Source organism: Engystomops pustulosus, chromosome 3 (assembly GCF_040894005.1).
Source record: "Engystomops pustulosus chromosome 3, aEngPut4.maternal, whole genome shotgun sequence".
NCBI classification, from domain to species: Eukaryota; Metazoa; Chordata; class Amphibia; order Anura; family Leptodactylidae; genus Engystomops; species Engystomops pustulosus.
Genome location: NC_092413.1, coordinates 12,710,036 through 12,736,372, shown reverse-complemented (window position 1 = coordinate 12,736,372; position 26,337 = coordinate 12,710,036). Strand labels below are relative to the sequence as shown.

The 26,337-nt window shown below is 48.0% G+C and overlaps 1 protein-coding gene across 5 annotated transcripts in view; it reads left to right on the top strand.

The window, feature by feature from the left end:
* Nucleotides 1-25,836, top strand: part of MIA3 (MIA SH3 domain ER export factor 3) — a 50,770-nt gene extending 24,934 nt beyond the window's left edge. The window contains exons 7-30 of one of the 5 annotated variants that reach the window (XM_072140085.1): nucleotides 609-740; nucleotides 1,642-1,663; nucleotides 3,079-3,167; nucleotides 3,263-3,340; nucleotides 4,296-4,406; nucleotides 5,090-5,161; nucleotides 5,944-6,048; nucleotides 6,611-6,733; nucleotides 7,493-7,607; nucleotides 8,006-8,061; nucleotides 8,585-8,675; nucleotides 9,086-9,224; nucleotides 9,924-10,025; nucleotides 11,195-11,255; nucleotides 12,325-12,360; nucleotides 12,773-12,840; nucleotides 13,176-13,273; nucleotides 13,709-13,837; nucleotides 18,228-18,293; nucleotides 18,640-18,716; nucleotides 18,830-18,892; nucleotides 24,134-24,278; nucleotides 24,538-24,750; nucleotides 24,859-25,836. In XM_072140085.1, coding sequence (XP_071996186.1) covers nucleotides 609-740; nucleotides 1,642-1,663; nucleotides 3,079-3,167; nucleotides 3,263-3,340; nucleotides 4,296-4,406; nucleotides 5,090-5,161; nucleotides 5,944-6,048; nucleotides 6,611-6,733; nucleotides 7,493-7,607; nucleotides 8,006-8,061; nucleotides 8,585-8,675; nucleotides 9,086-9,224; nucleotides 9,924-10,025; nucleotides 11,195-11,255; nucleotides 12,325-12,360; nucleotides 12,773-12,840; nucleotides 13,176-13,273; nucleotides 13,709-13,837; nucleotides 18,228-18,293; nucleotides 18,640-18,716; nucleotides 18,830-18,892; nucleotides 24,134-24,278; nucleotides 24,538-24,750; nucleotides 24,859-25,310 — 2,643 coding nt within the window. In that variant the 3' untranslated portion in view covers nucleotides 25,311-25,836. Of the gene's footprint in view, nucleotides 1-608; nucleotides 741-1,641; nucleotides 1,664-3,078; nucleotides 3,168-3,262; nucleotides 3,341-4,295; nucleotides 4,407-5,089; nucleotides 5,162-5,943; nucleotides 6,049-6,610; nucleotides 6,734-7,492; nucleotides 7,608-8,005; nucleotides 8,062-8,584; nucleotides 8,676-9,085; nucleotides 9,225-9,923; nucleotides 10,026-11,194; nucleotides 11,256-12,324; nucleotides 12,361-12,772; nucleotides 12,841-13,175; nucleotides 13,274-13,708; nucleotides 13,838-18,227; nucleotides 18,294-18,639; nucleotides 18,717-18,829; nucleotides 18,893-24,133; nucleotides 24,279-24,537 lie in introns of all 5 variants that reach the window. The other 4 variants (XM_072140084.1, XM_072140082.1, XM_072140081.1 and 1 more) reach the window with 4 other exon arrangements.
* Nucleotides 25,837-26,337: the final 501 nt, after the last annotated feature.

Here is a 26,337-nt window from a genome sequence, read left to right as displayed (position 1 = left end):
ACCTCATTTTCATTAAAGACAGGCTGCAGAAGCCCATTACACCCGCAGTGCACATATGTCTTTCTGCTTTCTCTAAGTATTTACATACAATAAAATTGTGTGTTATAACTTACCTTGCACCCTTACAAAATCCTCTGTGTAGTCCCAGGGGTTGGGCTTTTGTTTGGATGCATTTCACAAAATGACATGTGACTTGTCTGTGCTGCAGACTCCTCAGCTCTCAGCCCCCACCTTTGTGCTCCTGTACAGCTCTCTACTCCCCCACTGATGTCATCTCACCAGGCCGTGACCTCTGTAAAGGGGCAGGAGGGAGGAGCTGTACAGGAACACAAAGGTGGGGGCTTGGAGCATTTTGTTTTGTGAAATGCATCCAAACTAAAGCCAACCCCTGGGACTATACAGAGGATTCTGTCAAGTTATAACACACAATTATGTTTTACTAAAGACAGAAGCCCATTAGAGCTGCATTGTAAATCTGCCTTTCTGCTTTCACTATATGAGGTCCCCGGTGACAGGTTCCCTTTAACAAAAAATGAAAATTTCTCACTGTATTACCTCCTGTATATTCTGCTATGTTCCCCTTCTTACATGATCTCTTGATGTCGCAGCTCGTGTCGGCTCTGCCTGAAGATTTCCAGCCGGGGCCGGATTTCTATGGCGTTCGCTGGGAGCCGGTCATCATCACCGTCCTGGTGGGACTTCTGTCTTTCTTGATATTCTTCTGGAGGACATGTCTCTCGGTGAGTGCTCCCTGCAACGTCCTCTTGAATTGTGTCCAACCTGAAGTTATTAAAGGGATATCCACAGCAAATATCTGACACAGACCCCACCCCCCCAGCACAGGGGTCCTCCCACCTCCATCAGCTGCTTTATTCACATTGGACTAAAATTATGGCTGTACATGCATGCTCGGCTCTTACCATGGCTCCCTTAGATGTAAATGGAGAGAGCCGTGGGCACACAAGGAGGGCTGGGGCACCCTCTTCATTATAGTTTGTGCAAATTCATGATTTCGTGATAGATCGATAAACAGACAGACAGGACTCCCATTCTGTCCAGGGGTGAAACTATTACACATACTGTGGATGCTGCGTAATCTGTGTGCGCTATATAAAGGAATTATTATTATTATTTATGCTGCTTCATTAAGGATATACTTGAAGGGAATACTTTTTATAACAAATGTGATTACTTTAAAAAGAACCTACCAACAGGTGTCACCTCATTAAACTAGCACCCTCCACAGGTGCTGAGGCGGGTGCTAGTTGGTGGGTGCTACCTGAGCGGATTGCTAGTTTACTGGGGCAAAACCTGCTGACAGGTTCTCGTATAATAAGTCAATGGGGAGACATAGAACCCTGTAATGGTCCCGATTCCTATAACATGTGCAGTGTATATGTGTTTTAGTTATATATTATAATAATATATTATGTGAATACCCCCCTTATACGATCAGGCAGGGTGTGCTGGGCTCCCTGGAGCAGACACGTTGCATTACTCCGTAGTCTTTTCTTAGCTTCCTCTAATCTTATTTGCCGGGTGTTCCCTTTCACTGGCCGCCAGTCACTCCCTGACCTTTGAATGCAGTCATTGTATACTTATGGAGATGTAGCTTTACATATCTGATCTGTTCTCTTGCAGGTGAAGAGCAGAATGTATCAAGGTAAGAGAAGTGTAATATCCACTGTATGTATCCTGCGTGTATCCTGCGTGTATGTATGTGTTCTGTGACCTTCACTCACCATGACAATGCTGCATCAGCAGAAACCAAATCCATCAGAGCCTTGCCTCTATGACTAAGCAGGTTTTCAGGCTCTGTGTGTGTGTGCATCTATTTACTTGGCCTCTGTACACTGTGACACTGTATCTGATCATTACATGACTTCTCTGCTCTATCAGATCTGTGTTCATACATGTAAAGATGCTTATACACGTGCACCCCAAGTGTTGTTGCATCCTGCAGTGTGTAATCATCGTGCAGTAGAGGGACACAGAGATTGTAGTCTGTAACACATGGGAACACAGATTTACATAGGAGCTGCATACACAAAACTGTAGATTATTTAATAACACTTAATTTAGTTTTCTTTTGTATCGGCACAGACTTTAGCCGGTCGTAATGAGAGAACATGGAGCAGGGGCCATTGACTCCGCGGTCTCCGTAGTGGCAGGAAGCTGTAACTGCAACCATGGCTCCCACAGAAGGGTTTGAGAGCGGCGGGTGCAGTCTCATTGTCTGGCTCCCTGCCCTCTTGTAATGACGGGTTGAACAGCTGATTAGTGGGGGGCATTATGGCCATTCCGGCACCGGGACAACCCTTCTAATATATATATGTATAGCTGCCAGAGCTCCAAATTCCCAGCATGGACATAGTTGTAAGGAAAATTCTGTCTCCAGTAGGGGGTGATGAAGAGCTCCATACTTTGTGCAATCATATGCGGACGGCTCCCTCTAGTGGTGACTGCCTATAGCAGATGTGGAGCTTTGTTTATGCTTTTCTCTTTTGTTTCCGCCTAAAACCACAATACTTCCACCTGCCGTCTTATCGGGTCAACCGTCATAATGTGAAACTTAACGCCCAAAGCCATGGCTTATAGTTTGGCAGATTAGTTTGCAGAAATTTAGAATCTTTAAAGCATGTTTTTATGTTGTATTTTGTACAGAATGGAAACGGCCACATTAAAGATATAAACCCCGCTGCGAAAACTACTTAATATCCTGCTGCATTCCGGAATTTACGATTCCTTGAAGTTAAAGGCCCAAAGCCGAAGGGTTGTGTCACACGTTTTGAACCCGTTTTTAGTTATGTGTTTTCAGTCTGTTAAAAAAACCGCATGCGTTTTTTAAAAAAACTCGTCAGTTTTTGTCCGGTTTTTCCCAATTATCTTAATTGAAAACGGACAGTAAGATTCTCTCAGTGGTGCAGCCTCCGGTTTTAGGCCTGTAACTTGTAACAGATCATATATCTGCCTAGAAATAAGATAATCGAGAAGCTGTTTCTACACTTTTAATCCACACTAAAGAATCCTCCAAGTAGGTTTCCTTTTTTACGATTAAAAAAAATGTTATATTTTCAGTGAGTGAGGAGCAGCTTGCGGGGAAGATCGCCGCGCTGGTGAAAGAGAAAAGCGACGCTTTGGAAAAAATATCAGAGCTGGAAAAAAAGGTAAATCGATAAAACCATAAGCTCTGACCTTCACAGATGCAATATCATTTGCCGTTTACTTTCCCGCATACATTAACTTTAATCCTTCCTTGTAGATAAAAGAGACAAAGGAGTCTGAGGGCGCCACCCAGCAGAAGAGCACGCACCTGCAGGAGGAGGCCGCTGCTCTCAAGGTATCCGCAGTCCTCTACTATGACTGTATATATTACAAGTGAGCTGCAGTTACACAGATTGGCCACTACATAGAAGAGGGAGCTGTTCATGTTCAACTTTTTCCTGTTGATTCCACAAATGAAGACGGGAAGCTGCCCCTAGTGGTGGCTGAAGTTTTAGCAACTGTAGACAACTGCTCCCTGTTCACAAGATAGTAAATATGTCTATGATTATTGGTGGTCTGACAACTAGAACCCCCATAGATCATAAGTCGCCCAATTGAAGGAAGTAAATGTTCAGCAGAGAAATTACTAGATCTGAAATGACACTTAAAGCGATTTTGCCATCTTAAAGGGGTTGTTCACTTTCAGCAAATAATTGATATTGTTTGTGTAAGGAAAAGTTGTGCAATTTTCCAAAATACTTTCTGTATCAATTCCTCAGTTTTCTAGATCTCTGCTTGCTTTGCTTTTATAGAAAGCGTCTAAGTTCACTTCCAGTGGATATAATCTGTCCATGGTGACGTGATGGACGGGTAGGTGCATGAGCCGCTATATCACACAACTCCTACTACAATCTGTGATGATGACGCCGCATGCACCTGCATGTCCATCACATCACATGGACAGGTTATATCCACTGGAAGTAAATGGAGAAGCTTTCTATAGAAGGACAGCAAGCAGAGATCTAGAAAACCACAAGGAATTGATACAGAAAGTATATTGGAAAATTGATTTCATTTGTGTAATGAACAGTTATACAATCTACAAATAATATATTTACTGAAGTGGCCAACCCCTTCATCTATTTATGACATATCCTGCATATACATCATAAATAGTTAGAGGGGGGGAGGTCCTTGCCCTGGAATCCACGCCTATCCTGTGGTTATGTCAGAAATGGGTTAGATGGGAAACCCCTTTAAATCGCTGCTGAAAGAAGGGATGTAATGTCTTGCCTGATCTCGTCATACAGGGAACTATTAAAGAGCTGAAGAATAACAATAAGCAGCTGGACACCAGAATGAGGAACTTGCTACAAGAGCTGCAGAATCAGAAGGAGCAGAACAAGAGGAAGCAGGAAATGGTGAGTAGGGGACGTGCTGTAACCTTCACCCTGAGGTCACTGCAGGACTTTCTCGATGGGGTCCAATACTGTTTTTTATTCATGGTGCTTTAGTAAAGGTGATGTTAACCTTCTGAATTAGAGGCTGCTGTCATCAAATCAAAACTTACACGCCGGTTCTGATCACATGTCCAAATCCACCACCGAAATATTCTGTATCTAAGCCGTCCCTCTTCTCTGTCTCTGCATCAGTGCAATAGAGGGGGAGAGTTTAGATGTCGTGTGGACAAGAGAGAAGCAGCAGAAGAGGCTGCCGGACATATGAAGCGCTGTTGGATGTTGCAGTCCAGTGACAGCGGTTTCTGGTCCAGTAGAGGATTAATGTAGTACCATTTATAATGACAATAATCTTTATACAGCGCCATCATATTCCATAGCTCTTTACAGATCACGGAGGGCATATACAAATAAGACATTAACAGGGGAATCGCATCCGATGAAACGATAGGAATGAGGGCCCTGCTCCCAAAAGCTTACAATTTATATGGTTCTCCAGTTTTTACAATAGTGATGGTCTGACACCACAGATGTTTATTATCCCAGTGTATCCATACAAAGAGTCCCAGCAAATAGCTGATCACATGAATGCCAAGAGTCCACCAAAGAACTGATTGAATTGAATAACAAAATGTCTATTTTTACAGATTTATGAAGGACAGAAATCTATAGAGCAACTCAAAGAGCAGTTTGTGCAGAACTCGGCAGAGCTCTCCGAGGTAGGTCCAGTTTTCCATGAAGCAGATGCGATAGTTAATCCGACTGAGGTACTTGGGACTCCATCACACCCTCATTTTCGTGATCTGTGGGGATCTCATCACTGAGACCCCCACTGATCAGCAAGTTAAGCCCTATCCTGTGGATAGGGCCTAACTCGAATTTGTGGGAAAACCCCTTTAAGGACAGACAAACCGTGCCTAGGACAGGATCCCAGTGATATATGTAATTGTTCTACAGTCCAGCAGGCACTCTTGTATCATTCATATATATTCTCACTAAAATGCTCATTGTGAGCTTCCTCTGTGGTAATGGACTTACAGTGGTCAGTCAGCCCTCAGGCTGATTTTCTACACTATATAAGTTGCATAACATAGCCATAAGTCCATGCTATCAGCAGCCAAATAACAGTCTTCTAAATTCATCAGTCATATTTTTGAGCAGACCGCTAATCCCCTAGTCTTTGAGATGTGATATACTCAGCAGGTTGTCAGTCATCATATATGGGGCTGGGGGAGTCCGGGCCAGAGCTCTGTTCATGCATAGATCCAGACTGTGGGTCCAATATATTCTTTCAGATCTGCTAGAGACAAGACGGCATAAAATCTTATGCTATTATCAGTGTTGTGGGCTCAGCGCTTTAATATACTGCCTGTTATAAAGGACCATATATACAGCTGGAAGATGCACATTAAAGAGATTTGTCAGAGATCACACCCTTTGTCATGTAGTAGCTCCTATCATATGACTGAATTTTAGCAAATATCCCTGTCTCTTGTTTCAGCTGCAAGTTGCTCTAAACGAGGCAAAGATGAAAGAGCAGAAGGTTCGCAACGATCTCCGGATTTTGCATGAGGAGAACTCACGACTGAAGGAGAGGAAGGAGCAGGTACTTCTGGGGTGAATTTATCTTGTCTCAATGTAAAGAGACAATTCATCTGGAAGTGATCCAAGTATTCTGGGAATTTGATATTTCTTACCTTGTTGGACCTCCACAATCTGATATTCTAGGGATAGGTCATCAATATCAAACTCCCAGAAAACTAAAGGGTGTTCAAGACATTTTTTGGTATCCAGTGACAAGGGGATAATTATCTTCTGGAAATCCAGCTCCCGGGATCCCCAATGATGACAAGAACAGGGGTCTTGTGTGCTTGTACACAATCTTGTACAGCAATCACAGTATAACAGGGGTATAATAAGTGTCTTGGCTCGCATTGACCTTGTCTTACAATGAGATTAAGTACTAGAGCAGGTATAAGTCTAATAGTCTGCATGATAACGGACATGATGGATATGTAGTTGTGCGGACACTATTGGGGCTGGATGGAGTAGGCTCCATCCGTTGTTGCGTTCATGTGCCGTAGCTTCTAGACCCAATTGGTTTCTTTCAGGACATATTATTGGACATCGTTTCCAGATACTAAGCTGCATGTTGTGTTCTATTTTAGCTGTTAAAAGAAGCGGATGGATGGAGCGAGAGACAGCGGGAGCTCGATGAGCAAATCCAGCTCCAGCAGAAATCTCACAAAGACCTGGAGGAAGCGCTGGCCTACAAGGAAAATGAGATTGAGGTGAAAGGTTTTCTTTATTACTATAAATTCTGTCTGTCATGTTATCGATAACTATTGAGATCTGACAACCCTCTAAGGTTCTTGCCTGATGTCTCCATATTTGTGTGTGTACCTTCTGCACCTATCACATAATATACACACAATTGGAATGACTCCAAAAATGGAAGATATATTGCAAATATCCATTTATGTTCATTGTAGTTACATGTAACACTCCTCCGAAGTATAAACTTCATAGCTAGCAATTAATATACAACCTACATAAAGGAAACCAATCATATAGTCTGAAGTTAATGTCTATAACTTTGATTTAGTATTTGATGTACATGTATGAGATGAGAGCGCCTTGTAGTTTGTACACAAACATGGCAGGATCTACAAGTTATTGTCATATGTGTATTAGGCTACATTCACATTAACGTGTGCCCGCCGTACCATAGCACGGCAGGCACACAGTGGCACCGGGGAGAAGAGGAGGGGGAGAGCGCCGCTCACCCCCGCCCCTCTCCATAGCAATATATGGCGCACGTCGCTGTATTCCGGCGAAAGATAGGACACGTCCTATCTTTCTCCCGGCTACGGAACGGTACTGTGCCGCACATGTACTACACCGTACCGCTCCCGTAGAGCACCGAATATACGTCCCCAATACGGTAGTGTGAATGTAGTCTTAGTGTTGTGAAAAGCCATTGTTGGATACACTGTGTATATGTGTATATATATATATATATATATTATAACCTTCTCTCACTTTCTCAGGTTCTGACTAACTGCATCATGCAACTAAAGCAGCTGGAAGAGGATTCTGGTGCCGGAGATGACGGCAACTGGCAGCCGACGGGAGACGGGGAGCTGGAAAATGGGGAAGTACCAGGTGAGAAATGGCAGATGATATATTTATTGGGGCGCACTTATAACAATTTATAATTTTTTGGCTAAAAAAAAAAGTAGTTGCAAACCAAAGTATTGTAACGCCCCTAAACGCTTTCTAAAAAGTATTGCAGAAGCCAGGGCCATTGATCATCACTCTCACCAGTTCTCTGGCGAATGTGATGATTGAAATCTACTTCCGCTAAGATTTGGCTTAGATTTCTGGAATGTCACAGGGGCTGCCGTAGTCTTGGGTCTAATTTACGACAAGGCGTTCGCTTCTTCACAAAATGGGCTATTGGCTCCACAGCACAGCGCCCCTTGTGTAGTACGTATGGATGGTGCTATACCGTTTATCTATCTTGTGTGTATCATAAGCTCCGTGTTCCCTTTTATTTACAGAGAAACGAAAGGAAAAGATGAAGATGCAAATAAAACAGATGATGGATGTATCCAGGGTATGTGAATGCACAGGTTTTCTTTTTAGCCTGAATCGATTTTTAAAGGGCCCACGATGTTTGTTTGACAAGTGTTAGCTGATCAGTATCAGATTGACAGAGTGGGAGCATCTTCTTCCTCACAGGCCAGTTATATAATGTACATTAGTTACATGTTCTTGCTTGAGTTTGCTGCACAGTCCTGTTTAACCAAAATGAGGGTAAGCTGCAGTATTATGTACAGCCACTATAAAATGTATGGCACTGTGCCTAGTATAAAGTGTGGTCACTGCAGAAATTGCCCAAACGACACTGCCCCTTCAGTCAGCTGATTGGTGGTGGGCATCGGACCCTCAACCACTAGTAAAAATATCCGACAAAAATCTACCAGTCAGTATAACCGGCCATAGAGAGACAAGTCAGAGGCTGAGATTTTTATTAAGAGAGCGATGGATAAATGTGGACATTTTTTTTTTTTTTGTGTAGGGTTAAGGTCTGCCTTGTTTATCTGGTTATTAACCTCTTGTATATTTCACTCTTTTAGGTCAAAACCACGCTCTCCATCATCGAGGAAGAGAAGGATTTGTACCAGAGAAAACTCACTGATGAAATTTCTGCACGGCACGATCTGGAAGGTGCGAGTAAAAGAGAGCAGCGCTCTCTATTGTATAATGGTTTGCAGTAAAGCTTATCGCGGTGCAAGAATTTTTTTAGTTTACCCTAAAACCAAGTCACTGATCTGCCTTTTAGTAGATGTCTATAGTTGGGTCATCAGTAATGCACGTCTGTGTCTGCTAAGGTGGGGGTTATGGGATTTCTACATCGACCACCTATTCTGATTTTTGGGTACGCAAATCTGATCTTTATCACCTCTCCAGTCAATGATCCATAAGTGATCAGTTTTTTAATTTAAACCATTAAGTATTTATTGCCAGTGTTTTTACACTTGAGGTTTTTCTCAATTTTGTGCAATTGAAGGTCATGCAAATACTCCTAGGGACCTAGGGTTGATGCTGCTGCTCATATACTGTCATTTCTCATGCAGAGGAAATCAAGCAATTACAGCACGATACCAGCTCCTTGCAGTCCGACAAGACCCGACTGGACAACGAGTGCAAAACCCTGCGCCAGAAAGTGGAGATTCTCACTGAGCTGTATCAGCAGAAGGAGATGGCGCTGCAGAAGTAATTATTCTCATTAAAGGAAATCTACCATCAAAACCCATCACACCAGGGACACTTACTCATAGATCCAGACACCATGACTGTGGTAATCTTCTTCCTTCTATAATCAACTTTTAAAATTATACTAATGAGTCAGAAGGGCTCTGGGGGGCGTTACCAGAACCCCTCCAGGCTATAGCTTCACAGAATGTTACACTGCTGCTTCCTCCCTACTCCCACTGCCTGATGTAATCTCCCACAGTGGGATGGAGAAGTGCTCCTGCACAGTGTAATGGCTGTGAAGCTAAAGCATGTAGGGACTCTGATAACACCCCCAGGAGACTCGGGCTCATTAGCATAATTTTAAAAGTTGATTTGTGAAGGAAGGAGGTCATGGATAACAAATATAAGAAGATTACCACAGTCGCGGTGGCTGGATGTATTGGTAAGTGTCTCTGGTTTATCAGGATGGATTTTGATGGTGGTTTCTCATGGATTGTTATCTGGATTCTGGGAACATCCACAGTCATTTATAATTAGCACAAGGTTTAGGGATCATCCGTTAGGTGAAAATAAACACTTGTCATACTTTGGCCATGATTTAAGATTCCAGATGGACTTTTCCTTCTTTGTGACTCTCTTAGTATCAGATTTATGGCTTGTCCTGCACCATGTGCACGGCTGAGGTCCACGATTGATCGTATTCTCTTCTAATTCCAGAAAATTGACCCAAGAAGAGTACGAGAGGCAAGAGAAGGAGCAGAAGTTATCCGTAGCAGATGAAAAGGCCATCCTGGCCAGCGAAGAAGTCAAGATATACAAGTACGTTCTGCCACTTCATCAATGCTCGACTGCTCGTCCATATTGCTGCATCTATCAGCAATTTAGTCTTGTCCATCACCAGAAATTGGCTGAGTATAAGATACCGGTCACTTCTGATTAATCGATGCAGTAAGAAGGGATTGTTTAATTGAAAACTGAGAAACAAAGGAGAGAAATTGTATCAAACTGTAAAATAATGTGTCCTCCCCCCTCCTGTCAAGCACTGCGGCCTTGTAGCTCCCTCACCAGTGTTGATCAGCTATACGGGTGACATCAGGTCAGCAAAATGTGTTATTGCAGGGAACGATATACTCCAGGAAACCGGAGATTTGACACTGCTGGGGTATGTCCCTATATATATAGACCACTACAAAGTAGCTCATATATAGAGCAAGTGACACAATCATAGAAGAGAGGACATATCTGTCTACTAAATTAAAGCTTCCCTTGAGAATTTGTGTATATGGTATTTGTTGCTAAACATCACAGTACAATGATATATTATATCACCATGTGACCTGCAGGTTGGCATGACCTCTGACCCTACAGTTGCTGTAACTCATAGTGGCTGTAGTGTACTGATCATGTCGGCCTGTCTGTCCCCATTTACTTTTTTAGCATGGTGCAGAATATCTGAAGTCGTGTTACCAGGTCCGCAGCTTAAAGGGAACTTCTCATCAGAGACCTAATTTTCACTAAAGACAAGTTACAGAAGCCCATTACACTTGCATTGCACATCTGCCTTCTCTAAGCATTTGCATTAGAATATAATTGTGTGTTATAACTTGCCTTGCACCCTCACAGAATCCTCTGTGTAGTTCCAGGGGTTGGGCTTTGGTTTGGATCTATTTAAAACATGTGACTTGTCTGTGCTGCAGACTACTCAGCCCCCACCTTTGTGCTCCTATACAGCTCCTCCCTCTCCCACTGATGTCAGCTCACCAGGCTGTGAGCTCTGTGAAGGAGCAGGAGGGAGGAGCTTGTACAGGAGCACAAAGGTGGGGGCCAAGAGCTGAGCAGTCTGCAGCGCCGACAAGTGAAAATGAGGTCCCTGGTGACAGGTTCCCTTTAACATCACATTGTAGCCTAAACCTAAAGCCACAGATATTCTGGGAAGGTGTGTGATGTGATGATATTTTATAACCGGCTTCAATGCATTCACCTAACAGGACGCGCATCCTGGAAATGGAGGAAGAACTGCAGAAGACGGAGAGGTCTTTTAAAAACCAGGTAATGCATGTGTCTTCTCCAGGATGATTGATAAGGTGTCAGCTATTCCACGATCGTGACACTCGGCTGATGTGTGTATGGTGGGACTGACCTGTATGGCTGGTACCCCTATTCATGTCCTTATCATGGCAGACCTTATATATAATATTGATCACCCAAACCAAATCGAAAACTTGGGGTGGGGTACACGAACATTTGGAAACATCTGATCCATTACTGTCTACTATCGTGGTGTTTTTTAATGTGATTGGCTAATAACATTTATTGCTTTTATATATATATTGGTGGATTTGTATCGATCTACTTATGTTTTCTATTTGATTTGGATTATCGATTTTAAAGTGGTTTGAAGTTAAAGGAAATCTACCGTTTTGCTTTTATGCTTTATGAAGCAAACATACCGTGAGAATGCTGTAGCGACACTGATGCAGAAACATATCTTGTGTGATCCCTGAACTGAGTGGTTTTGCTGAAAAAACAATTATAAAATTATGATAACGAGGCTCATGTGGCTGCCCCAGCGCTTCTCCTCTTACCCTTATTATGCCCTGCTCCAGAGAATGATGTAATCACTGTGTTGTGCCTGCCTGGCAGAAGTAATCAATTGCTGCACCATCCCCCCCCAGCTTCTGTCCTGTCTGGACAGTCCAGGGAGCTCCATGTAATGTGCTTATGCATGGCAGGCAGACTTCACCCAGTTTTCCCAACGTCCCGAATTTTATAATTTGTTTTTTGAGCAAAACCACTCAGTTCAGGGATTAAACAAGATATGTTTCTGCATTGGTGTCGCTACAGCATTCTCAAGGTGTGTTTGGTTCACAATGCATGAAAACAAATGGTAGGTTTCCTTTAAAGAATTTATTAAATCTATTGTTCTTGCAGTCTTGTGTTTTGACATAATATTGATCAGGTCTGATTATTTATCGGTGGCCCCTTTCTTCCCTTCTGCCACTGAGAACACTTGCATACTCGGCTGAGCTCAGTGTGCATGTGCATGGAGATTTTGATAAGAACTTAAATTATTTCCGAACAAAATTCTGACATTTTCTTTTACTCTCTTCATTTTAAGATCGCAAGCCACGAGAAAAAGGCGCATGAAAACTGGGTAAGTGTGAGCACAGGCCGTCATTAGGGGGCGCTGCCTGCGCAGGGGCTCACGTTATAGGGGCAGCTTCACATTTACATGATAGGGGATTATTAGCATCTCGCTTAGATTGTTCTACACAGAGTTGTGGGATCAATTCCTTTAAATCAAGCGACTATGGACAAAAATGAGAACAGCTGCTCTACACGGAGAGGCCAGTGAAGACTCCTTGATCTTTGTTTAAAGGGATTGTCCAACCACAGGCAACTGTTCGGCTCCCATTCCCTTTATATAGGGCTACATGTAAAATTGAATACATTGACATGGGGACTATTGAAGGGTCTTGGAGGGTCACAGCAGTGAATGTGCGGTTTATAAAGGCCATTTTGTTGTAATGGGTAAAGGGTTAATGTTTATGTGCTGCTTTTTCCAGCTCGTGGCTCGGACGGCAGAGAGGACTTTGGCAGAAGAGAAGCGAGAGTGCGCAAATTTAAGGCAAAAGTGAGTTTCCAACATCTCCTATAAATGCTGAAGACATTTGATGGGCGTTGTTGGGAATTAGCACGGACCGGGCTCACAATGGATTAAAATTATGAATAATTAGTCCTCAACTCCCTGGTCCCCCCGCAAAAATCTTGATGCTTTCCTGGGCCCTCAGAGATTAAGGTTTCCCTCTCGACATACAGGAAATCCCAATTCTTGCCAGGGGCGGGTCCCTGCTGTGATCCGTGATTGGCTGATCAGACATTTCCAGCGCGTAGAGACCAATAGGGACCCACAGGATAAAAGTAGGGAAAACTCCTTCTATAACTGCGCCTTCTATTTTCCAATTACAGATTAATTGAAGTAAACCAGAGGATCGTGGCTCTTCAGAGACCCTCCATAGTAAAGCCCACCCCAGGAAGACCCGAACACCAGCCCCCGCCAAGGAGAGGTACGCTGTGTTCTCGCTGAAGCATCAGTCTCCTGATCCATAGGATGTTGTCAGGGTCAGAGAACCGACCCCATTTGACCTTAAAGGGATGGTCTGGGTTATTGGTATGGGTGACCTGTTCTTAGCATTATCAACATAAAAGAATACACTTAAAGGGGTTTTCCCACCAAGTAAGTTGCAAGCTCCATAGAGATGAATGGAGCAGAACGGCCATGAGCGACATCTGGTCCATTCTTCTTGTAGAGTGACGAGGGGTCCGACAGAGGTACCCCATTCTTGTGATCTGTTGGGGTCTCCTCAATGGGCCCCCCACCGATAAGCAAGTTAGAACCTATCCTATGGATATGGCCTAATTTGCTTTGTGTGAAAACTCCTTTTAAAAGAAAGATTTTACTTTTCGCAGAACTCTAATAATTGACTTTCCGCATGCTGCAGGTAATCTGAGTAGAGATGGCTCTTTTGGCCCTTCACCTGTAAGTGGGGGAGCCCCTTCCCCTCCATTAATGATGGACATGTCTATACGATCCGCTTCAGCCAACCTCAGCCGATCAGAGGATGTGAAAGGTTAGTGACTCGTACATTGCGGTGGTGTATGTATAAGTGTATTCATCCTGATGGGTTTTATAGAGCGCACAGAAACATTTCGTGTATGTACACAGTGACTGCACCAGCAGCAGAATAGTGAGTGCAGCTCTGGAGTATAATACAGGATGTAACTCAGGATCAGTACAGGATAAGTAATGTCATGTATGTACACAGTGACTGCACCAGCAGCAGAATAGTGAGTGCAGCTCTGGGGTATAATACAGGATGTAACTCAGGATCAGTACAGGATAAGTAATGTCATGTATGTACACAGTGACTGCACCAGCAGCAGAATAGTGAGTGCAGCTCTGGAGTATAATACAGGATGTAACTCAGGATCAGTACAGGATAAGTAATGTCATGTATGTACACAGTGACTGCACCGGCAGCAGAATAGTGAGTGCAGCTCTGGGGTATAATACAGGATGTAACTCAGGATCAGTACAGGATAAGTAATGTCATGTATGTACACAGTGACTGCACCAGCAGCAGAATAGTGAGTGCAGCTCTGGAGTATAATACAGGATGTAACTCAGGATCAGTACAGGATAAGTAATGTCATGTATGTACACAGTGACTGCACCAGCAGCAGAATAGTGAGTGCAGCTCTGCAGTATAATACAGGATGTAACTCAGGATCAGTACAGGATAAGTAATGTCATGTATGTACACAGTGACTGCACCAGCAGCAGAATAGTGAGTGCCGCTCTGGGGTATAATACAGGATGTAACTCAGGATCAGTACAGGATAAGTAATGTCATGTATGTGCACAGTGACTGCACCAGCAGCAGAATAGTGAGTGCAGCTCTGGAGTATAATACAGGATGTAACTCAGGATCAGTACAGGATAAGTAATGTCATGTATGTACACAGTGACTGCACCAGCAGCAGAATAGTGAGTGCAGCTCTGGGGTATAATATGATGGAGTAATGATGTAATATACACTCACCGGCCACTTTATTAGGTACACCATGCTAGTAACGGGTTGGACTCCCTTTTGCCTTCAGAACTGCCTCAATTCTTCGTGGCATAGATACAACAAGGTGCTGGAAGCTCCTCAGAGATTTTGCTCCATAGTGACATGATGGCATCACACAGTTGCCGCAGATTTGTCGGCTGCACATCCATGATGCGAATCTCGCGTTCCACCACATCCCAAAGATGCTCTATTGGATTGAGATCTGGTGACTGTGGAGCCATTTGTGTCCAGTGACCTCATTGTCATGTTCAAGAAACCAGTCTGAGATGCTTCCAGCTTTATGACATGGCGCATTATCCTGCTGAAAGTAGCCATCAGATGTTACAGGGTACATTGTGCTCATAAAGGGATGGACATGGTCAGCAACAATACTCAGGTAGGCTGTGGCGTTGTACCAAGGGGCCCAAAGACACCATGACACCACCACCAGCAGCCTGACCCGCTGATACAAGGCAGGATGGATCCATGACACCACCACCACCAGCCTGAGCCGCTGATACAAGGCAGGATGGATCCATGACACCACCACCACCAGCCTGACCCGCTGATACAAGGCAGGATGGATCCATGACACCACCACCACCAGCCTGACCCGCTGATACAAGGCAGGATGGATCCATGACACCACCACCACCAGCCTGACCCGCTGATACAAGGCAGGATGGATCCATGACACCACCACCACCAGCCTGACCCGCTGATACAAGGCAGGATGGATCCATGACACCACCACCACCAGCCTGAGCCGCTGATACAAGGCAGGATGGATCCATGACACCACCAGCACCAGCCTGACCCGCTGATACAAGGCAGGATGGATCCATGACACCAGCACCACCAGCCTGAGCCGCTGATACAAGGCAGGATGGATCCATGACACCACCACCACCAGCCTGAGCCGCTGATACAAGGCAGGATGGATCCATGACATCACCACCACCAGCCTGAGCCGCTGATACAAGGCAGGATGGATCCATGACACCACCACCACCAGCCTGACCCGCTGATACAAGGCAGGATGGATCCATGACACCACCACCACCAGCCTGAGCCGCTGATACAAGGCAGGATGGATCCATGACACCACCACCACCAGCCTGAGCCGCTGATACAAGGCAGGATGGATCCATGACACCACCACCACCAGCCTGAGCCGCTGATACAAGGCAGGATGGATCCATGACACCACCACCACCAGCCTGACCCGCTGATACAAGGCAGGATGGATCCATGACACCACCACCACCAGCCTGAGCCGCTGATACAAGGCAGGATGGATCCATGACACCACCACCACCAGCCTGACCCGCTGATACAAGGCAGGATGGATCCATGACACCACCACCACCAGCCTGACCCGCTGATACAAGGCAGGATGGATCCATGACACCACCACCACCAGCCTGAACCGCTGATACAAGGCAGGATGGATCCATGACACCACCACCACCAGCCTGAGCCGCTGATACAAGGCAGGATGGATCCATGACACCACCACCACCAGCCTGACCCGCTGATACAAGGCAGGATGGATCCATGACCCCACCACCACCAGCCTGAGCCGCTGATACAAGGCAGGATGGATCCATGACACCACCACCACCAGCCTGACCCGCTGATACAAGGCAGGATGGATCCATGACACCACCACCACCAGCCTGAGCCGCTGATACAAGGCAGGATGGATCCATGACACCACCAGCACCAGCCTGAGCCGCTGATACAAGGCAGGATGGATCCATGACACCAGCACCACCAGCCTGAGCCGCTGATACAAGGCAGGATGGATCCATGACACCACCACCACCAGCCTGACCCGCTGATACAAGGCAGGATGGATCCATGACACCACCACCACCAGCCTGACCCGCTGATACAAGGCAGGATGGATCCATGACACCACCACCACCAGCCTGACCCGGTGATACAAGGCAGGATGGATCCATGACACCACCACCAGCCTGAGCCGCTGATACAAGGCAGGATGGATCCATGACACCACCACCACCAGCCTGAGCCGCTGATACAAGGCAGGATGGATCCATGACACCACCACCACCAGCCTGAGCCGCTGATACAAGGCAGGATGGATCCATGACACCACCAGCACCAGCCTGACCCGCTGATACAAGGCAGGATGGATCCATGCTTTCATGTTGTTGACACCAAATTCTGACCCTACCATCCGAATGTCGCAGCAGAAATCGAGACTCATCAGACCAGGCAACGTTTTTCCAATCTTCTACTGTCCAATTTCGATGAGCTTGTGCAAATTGTAGCCTCAGTTTCCTGTTCTTAGCTGAAAGGAGTGGCACCCGGTGTGGTCTTCTGCTGCTGTAGCCCATCTGCCTCAAAGTTGGACGTACTGTGCGTTCAGCGATGCTCTTCTGCCTACCTTGGTTGTAACGGGTGGCGATTTGAGTCACTGTTGCCTTTCTATCAGCTTGAACCAGTCTGCCCATTCTCCTCTGACCACTGGCATCAACAAGGCATTTCCGCCCACAGAACTGCCGCTCACTGGATGTTTTTTCTTTTTCGGACCATTCTCTGTAAACCCTAGAGATGGTTGTGCGTGAAAATCCCAGTAGATCAGCAGTTTCTGAAATACTCAGACCAGCCCTTCTGGCACCAACAACCATGCCACGTTCACAGGCCACAAATCACCTTTCTTCCCCATACTGATGCTCGGGAGAACTGCAGGAGATTGTCTTGTCCATGTCTACATGCCTAAATGCACTGAGTTACCGCCATGTGATTGGCTGATTAGAAATTAAGTGTTAACGAGCAGTTGGACAGGTGTACCTAATAAAGTGGCCGGTGAGTGTATACCGTGTGTGTATATACATCTCTATGTAAGGAGTGATCTCTATTCTCTGCTGATTATCATCCGGTATAACATGTGACTTGTTGGAGATGTCTCTGTACTTGCTGGATCCTCCCGCATGATCTCGCCCTTGTTGAGTAATGATGTTGGTCGCGTTCATTCTGCATAAAACTGTTTGGCAGCAAAGAAACCAAGAGGGAGATGTCGGCCGAACAAAACTGGATCCAACCCTCTGTCCTAAATGACTGGAAACCTTCAGTCTGTGCTGCGGTTCATGAAGGGGTCACACGTCCCGAGTCACGTTCATGGAACAATTCAGTCGTCTTCACAAAGATTTACATCTCATGTTTCTGCTTCTCATCAAATGCTCCCATCACAGCAGGGCCAGATGTTATAACACTACCCGCAGGCACCACTAGGGGGCGCCCAGGGACTCCTTGCATCATTGCTTGTCGTCTGTAATGGATTTTGAGCTCAACATCAGGAAAACCGGGATGATGAAAGGAGATTTGCTTGACTGATATAGATGTAAAGCAGCGGTATAACATCATCTCCCTCTTACAGGAGGAGCTGATACTACGGGGTCCAGACGCCACCATCCTGAGGTATCTGGGAGAACCTCTGCACCAGGTAGGTCCTAACATCATAGATGTGGTACTGGAGGCATCTGGCTGCTGCATGAAGAGTAGATTGTAGAGGAGAGAGTTTAGTGATGGGAGACGATTAGTGGGGAGTTACAGGAGTCGAGGGGAGAGGGAATCCAAGCGTCAATTAGTGTTTTAGAGATTTCAATTGTAAGAAATTTGGATTCTGGAGATGTAGCAAGAGATTGTATATAGAAGGTGGAGGTAAGTAGAGGTCAGGACCAGCACAGGCCCAGACAGCGGCCCCGGGGTTATACTTCTAGTAGTTACTAGTATATTAGTACAGTACAACACTGAGATATTTGGTGATATTTGCTGTTCCTCCTCTGCAGTGGACCTGGGTCACTCCAATGCAGTATTACACAGCGGCCCCAGGACATCGTCGCCCTCTATGGGTGTGGATGGGCTGGTGAGTACGGAGGCTCCTGGTCACTTTCTTTTCCCTCTGTGACACTTTATTCCTTTTCCTCTTTTTTTTTGTTATTTTCCTTTAATTCATTTTCTTCTTGTAAAACATAAAAGCCGCCCCCATCTAGTGAGTCTGAGGCGCCCGCTAGCTCCGGCCCGTCCGAGGAGGCGGCTGCAGTGAGTATCCTGCGCCGTGCATGCGGTTGGTGTTCTCCTCCTGCTGCTTCTGGTGGGGGATCCGAGGCTTCAGACCTTGCATGTATCAGGGGCTTCTCCTGTATCACGCAATACCCCCCCCCATCGTGTACTAGGGGAAGGGGTTAATGGGATATTTACATTTTTTTCTTTTTTTTGGAATTTGACATTTTAACCATTTTAATATTTGGTTTGAGCAGTGAAGAATGTGCCGACTTACCTGCACCCTGTGACTCATAACCTCAAAAATATATAATATGTATAGAAATATTGTGTGATAGATTGTGCTCGGAAGTGGCCGAGGGGAGGATACACATTTCCTGCTCCCCTGTGACGTCCCCTCGCCCCTGCTCCCGCTCCCCTCTCTCCAGCACAGGACGTGTCTGTATACCCGCTCCCCTCTCTCCAGCACAGGACGTGTCCGTATACCCGCTCCCCTCTCTCCAGCACAGGACGTGTCTGTATACCCGCTCCCCTCTCTCCAGCACAGGACGTGTCTGTATACCCGCTCCCCTCTCTCCAGCACAGGACGTGTCTGTATACCTGCTCCCGCTCCCCTCTCTCCAGCACAGGACGTGTCCGTATACCCGCTCCCCTCTCTCCAGCACAGGACGTGTCTGTATACCTGCTCCCCTCTCTCCAGCACAGGACGTGTCTGTATACCTGCTCCCCTCTCTCCAGCACAGAACATGTCCGTATACCTGCTCCCCTCTCTCCAGCACAGAACATGTCTGTATACCTGCTCCCCTCTCTCCAGCACAGGACGTGTCTGTATACCCGCTCCCCTCTCTCCAGCACAGGACGTGTCTGTATACCCGCTCCCCTCTCTCCAGCACAGGACGTGTCTGTATACCCGCTCCCCTCTCTCCAGCACAGGACGTGTCTGTATACCTGCTCCCCTCTCTCCAGCACAGGACGTGTCTGTATACCCGCTCCCCTCTCTCCAGCACAGGACGTGTCTGTATACCCGCTCCCCTCTCTCCAGCACAGAACATGTCTGTATACCTGCTCCCCTCCAGCACAGGACGTGTCTGTATACCTGCTCCCCTCTCTCCAGCACAGGACGTGTCTGTATACCTGCTCCCCTCTCTCCAGCACAGGACGTGTCTGTATACCCGCTCCCCTCTCTCCAGCACAGGACGTGTCTGTATACCCGCTCCCCTCTCTCCAGCACAGGACGTGTCTGTATACCTGCTCCCCTCTCTCCAGCACAGGACGTGTCTGTATACCCGCTCCCCTCTCTCCAGCACAGGACGTGTCTGTATACCTGCTCCCCTCTCTCCAGCACAGGACGTGTCTGTATACCTGCTCCCCTCACTCCAGCACAGGACGTGTCTGTATACCTGCTCCCCTCTCTCCAGCACAGGACATGTCCGTATACCCGCTCCCCTCACTCCAGCACAGGACGTGTCTGTATACCCGCTCCCCTCTCTCCAGCACAGGACGTGTCTGTATACCTGCTCCCCTCTCTCCAGCACAGGACATGTCCGTATACCCGCTCCCCTCTCTCCAGCACAGGACGTGTCTGTATACCCGCTCCCCTCTCTCCAGCACAGGACGTGTCTGTATACCTCCTCCCCTCTCTCCAGCACAGGACATGTCCGTATACCCGCTCCCCTCTCTCCAGCACAGGACATGTCTGTATACCCGCTCCCCTCTCTCCAGCACAGGACGTGTCTGTATACCTGCTCCCGCTCCCCTCTCTCCAGCACAGGACATGTCCGTATACCCGCTCCCCTCTCTCCAGCACAGGACGTGTCTGTATACCCGCTCCCCTCTCTCCAGCACAGGACATGTCCGTATACCCGCTCCCCTCACTCCAGCACAGGACATGTCCGTATACCCGCTCCCCTCACTCCAGCACAGGACATGTCTGTATACCTGCTCCCCTCTCTCCAGCACAGAACATGTCCGTATACCTGCTCCCCTCTCTCCAGCACAGAACATGTCTGTATACCTGCTCCCCTCCAGCACAGGACGTGTCTGTATACCTGCTCCCCTCTCTCCAGCACAGGACGTGTCTGTATACCCGCTCCCCTCTCTCCAGCACAGGACGTGTCTGTATACCTGCTCCCCTCTCTCCAGCACAGGACGTGTCTGTATACCTGCTCCCCTCTCTCCAGCACAGGACGTGTCTGTATACCTGCTCCCCTCTCTCCAGCACAGGACGTGTCTGTATACCTGCTCCCCTCTCTCCAGCACAGGACGTGTCTGTATACCCGCTCCCCTCTCTCCAGCACAGGACGTGTCTGTATACCTGCTCCCCTCTCTCCAGCACAGGACGTGTCCGTATACCTGCTCCCCTCTCTCCAGCACAGGACGTGTCTGTATACCTGCTCCCCTCTCTCCAGCACAGGACGTGTCTGTATACCTGCTCCCCTCTCTCCAGCACAGGACGTGTCTGTATACCCGCTCCCCTCTCTCCAGCACAGGACGTGTCTGTATACCCGCTCCCCTCTCTCCAGCACAGGACGTGTCTGTATACCCGCTCCCCTCTCTCCAGCACAGGACGTGTCTGTATACCTGCTCCCCTCTCTCCAGCACAGGACGTGTCTGTATACCTGCTCCCCTCTCTCCAGCACAGGACGTGTCTGTATACCTGCTCCCCTCACTCCAGCACAGGACGTGTCTGTATACCCGCTCCCCTCACTCCAGCACAGGACGTGTCTGTATACCTGCTCCCCTCTCTCCAGCACAGGACGTGTCTGTATACCTGCTCCCCTCTCTCCAGCACAGGACGTGTCTGTATACCTGCTCCCCTCTCTCCAGCACAGGACGTGTCTGTATACCTGCTCCCCTCACTCCAGCACAGGACGTGTCTGTATACCCGCTCCCCTCACTCCAGCACAGGACGTGTCTGTATACCTGCTCCCCTCTCTCCAGCACAGGACGTGTCTGTATACCTCCTCCCCTCTCTCCAGCACAGGACGTGTCTGTATACCCGCTCCCCTCTCTCCAGCACAGGACGTGTCTGTATACCCGCTCCCCTCTCTCCAGCACAGGACGTGTCTGTATACCCGCTCCCCTCTCTCCAGCACAGGACGTGTCTGTATACCCGCTCCCCTCTCTCCAGCACAGGACGTGTCTGTATACCCGCTCCCCTCTCTCCAGCACAGGACGTGTCTGTATACCTGCTCCCCTCTCTCCAGCACAGGACGTGTCTGTATACCTGCTCCCCTCTCTCCAGCACAGGACGTGTCTGTATACCCGCTCCCCTCTCTCCAGCACAGGACGTGTCTGTATACCCGCTCCCCTCTCTCCAGCACAGGACGTGTCTGTATACCTGCTCCCCTCTCTCCAGCACAGGACGTGTCTGTATACCCGCTCCCCTCTCTCCAGCACAGGACGTGTCTGTATACCTCCTCCCCTCTCTCCAGCACAGGACGTGTCTGTATACCTCCTCCCCTCTCTCCAGCACAGGACGTGTCTGTATACCTGCTCCCCTCTCTCCAGCACAGGACGTGTCTGTATACCTGCTCCCCTCTCTCCAGCACAGGACGTGTCTGTATACCCGCTCCCCTCTCTCCAGCACAGGACGTGTCTGTATACCTGCTCCCCTCTCTCCAGCACAGGACGTGTCTGTATACCCGCTCCCCTCTCTCCAGCACAGGACGTGTCTGTATACCTGCTCCCCTCTCTCCAGCACAGGACGTGTCTGTATACCTGCTCCCCTCTCTCCAGCACAGGACGTGTCTGTATACCTGCTCCCCTCTCTCCAGCACAGGACGTGTCTGTATACCCGCTCCCCTCTCTCCAGCACAGGACGTGTCTGTATACCTGCTCCCGCTCCCCTCTCTCCAGCACAGGACGTGTCTGTATACCCGCTCCCCTCTCTCCAGCACAGGACGTGTCTGTATACCTCCTCCCCTCTCTCCAGCACAGGACGTGTCTGTATACCTGCTCCCCTCTCTCCAGCACAGAACGTGTCTGTATACCTGCTCCCCTCTCTCCAGCACAGGACGTGTCTGTATACCTGCTCCCCTCTCTCCAGCACAGGACGTGTCTGTATACCTCCTCCCCTCTCTCCAGCACAGGACGTGTCTGTATACCCGCTCCCCTCTCTCCAGCACAGGACGTGTCTGTATACCTCCTCCCCTCTCTCCAGCACAGGACGTGTCTGTATACCTGCTCCCCTCTCTCCAGCACAGGACGTGTCTGTATACCTGCTCCCCTCTCTCCAGCACAGGACGTGTCTGTATACCTGCTCCCCTCTCTCCAGCACAGGACGTGTCTGTATACCTGCTCCCCTCTCTCCAGCACAGGACGTGTCTGTATACCCGCTCCCCTCTCTCCAGCACAGGACGTGTCTGTATACCTGCTCCCCTCTCTCCAGCACAGGACGTGTCTGTATACCTGCTCCCCTCTCTCCAGCACAGGACGTGTCTGTATACCTGCTCCCCTGTGACGTCCCCTCGCCCCTGCTCCTGCTCCCCTCTCTCCAGCACAGGACGTGTCTGTATACCTGCTCCCCTGTGACGTCCCCTCGCCCCTGCTCCTGCTCCCCTCTCTCCAGCACAGGACGTGTCTGTATACCTGCTGCTGCTGTGTGGGGATATACACGCCTCCGGCTTTGTTTCTGCCCTATGTAGGAGCTGCACAGATACGAGCCCCCTCCTCATACATACAGGGGATTACACCTCTGGATCCTTGCACCATACTATATGGGGCCACATCTTGTGCCGCTGCTGCGTAGGTCGGGCTCATCCTGTACATGGGGCGCAGGATTATCTGCTGACGGTTCTGCTTTACGTCTCTTCAATGTCTTTTCCTCGTGATATAGGGAGGCGCGAGGTTCTGCCGCTGGGGGAGGAGCTTGACTTCTAAATATAATACTAACACAAGTAATTTACACACTGCTGCTATGTAATGAATGTGGAAGATCGGGGTCATGGGGGTCACGCCCCTTGTTTACATAATGTGGACTGCCTCATATGTGATCACTGCAGGGTCATAGGTGAAGACTCCACATGTAGCTCTCCCCTCCATCTTTATGATGTCCATATTCCTTGTAACACAGACTTTTATACTGGGACAATCCCTTTAAGGCACATAGAGATAACGATGAGTGGGGGGGTGACATGGCTGAACCAGACACCAGTGAAGTGAATAGGGAGGGTTCACCTCTGAACTGATGTGAGTGATTGGTCCTATTAGTTGTGGCCCCGTTTCAGGATTTCCATCGCTGAATCCCCCTAAAGCTCTGACCTAATTCTCTGCCTGTAGGTGATGCCCGTAGCCAAAGGTCCGCCATCATTTCCCGGCACTCCGGTCATGAACTCGCCAGCTGCTGCTCCCATCATGCCTCCTGCTCGATTGGTCGGTCCACCACCGCCCCGAGGAGTCTTCGGTCCACGACCCTCACCACACAGTAAGCCTATTGAAAGTCTGTCTGTCACCATCACCACAAGGGGGAGCTCCAGAGGTGACCGCATACAGTCTTCATATTGAGTTCAATGTAGTAACTGTATGCAGTACACCCCTCAGTGCCCTCTAGTGGTGGCAAAATGATCTCATTTAACTCCCAGTGTATTGTGTGCTGTGTTGGCCAAAAAGCTGTGCTCTGAGTGCTGTAAAGTGGAATAATGAATCCCAGGAGGTGCATTTATTTGCTTACTTTTTCCTTGCAGTGCACGGCCCCCCGCTAGGTGTTCGAGACTTTCCACCAAGGCCCATGATCCCGCCTGGTGCAATGCCTGATCCACGGGGTCTCATCCGAGGGCCGTTCCCACCAGTTCCTAGAGATTTTCCTTTACCACCGCCTGGAGCAAGAGACTTCCCACCGGGACTTCCACCTCCGGGACCAAGAGATTTCCCACCAGGAGCTCGAGACTTCCCTCCAGGTCCTCCAGGAGCACGAGACTTTCCTCCAGGAGCACGAGACTTTCCTCCAGGAGCTCGAGACTTCCCTCCAGGTCCTCCACCTCCAGGAGCTCGAGACTTCCCTCCAGGTCCTCCACCTCCAGGAGCTCGAGACTTCCCTCCAGGTCCTCGTGACTTCCCACCTGGTCTTCCACCTCCAGGAGTTCGAGACTTCCCACCGGGCCCAATTCCTTTGGGTTTGAGAGATTTTCCCCCGGGAGCCAGGGACATCCCACCAGGGCTTCCGCCTCCAGGACCCCGGGACTTTCTACCAGTGTTGCCTCCTCCAGGAGCCAGAGAATATATCCCAGGAGTCCCCCCACCCGGAGCCAGGGATTTCCTACCAGGACCACACCCTGGTTCTAGGGAATTTATGGCCGGACCCAGAGACTTCCCACCCCATGGTCCTCCTCTAACAAGAGACTTCCCCCCTGGATCTCATCCGGGAGTCCCCGCCGGACCCTCATTACCGGAGCAGCGGGCAGGACACAGCCAACAAGTAACCACAGATCAAGAACTTTCTCAAGGTCAAAAATCCTAAAAAAAAAAAAAAAATAATAAAAATCTGTGTAGACTTATAGGACGCAATCGGAAGGGGGTCGGACGCCACCGGTTTACATCAATAGCTAAATTTCTAATTTCACGTGTCTTATATTTGCAATAAATATTTTATTCTCGTCAATCTTAGGATTTTTAAAGGTTAAATAATTCAGAAATGTTCATTTTTTTTTTTACTTTTTTCTTTTGAAAAATTCTTCATTGATATTTCAGAATCTGCAATACTGGAACCCACCGTGTTTATTCTTTATACTAATTTTTTTGGTTTATTTAAAGTCCGGTCGCCCCTTTTGTTTGTGGAGATCATGAATGTCTAAAATCCGAGAACATTTCCTGTGGAAATAGATTTTATAAGAAAATCATTTATTCTGACGGCTTTTCCACAACGCGAGCGTCATTATTATATTATTATTATTACACATCGCTGGTTACACAGGAGAGCATTGATTTTAACATCTGGTGTCACAACCAGGAACCATAACTGTAAGATAATAAAGAATTGAAAATAATTCCGCAGAATGGATTCATTACTGGGGCGGGGGGGGAGCAGGACTCACAGGCTTTCTCTATGAGTGGGAGGTGGGAGCAGGACTCACAGGCTTTCTCTATGAGTGGGAGGAGGAAGCAGGACTCACAGGCTTTCTCTATGAGTGGGAGGAGGAAGCAGGACTCACAGGCTTTCTCTGAGTGGGAGGAGGAAGCGGGACTCACAGGCTTTCTCTATGAGTGGGAGGAGGGAGCAGGACTCACAGGCTTTCTCTGAGTAGTTGGGAGTAGCAGGACTCACAGGCTTTCTCTGAGTAGTTGGGAGAAGCAGGACTCACAGGCTTAGGGTGCAGTCAGACGTCACATTTGATTCATGCGTTTAAAAATTCATTGCAACAGCTGAAGAGAAATTTGCCTAATTAGCTGTTAACACTTGCGTTTACAATGCACCCGTTAACAGCTGTTTAATTAGGCAAATCTCTCCAGCTGTTGCAGCACATTCTTTAAACCCATGCGTCAAACGT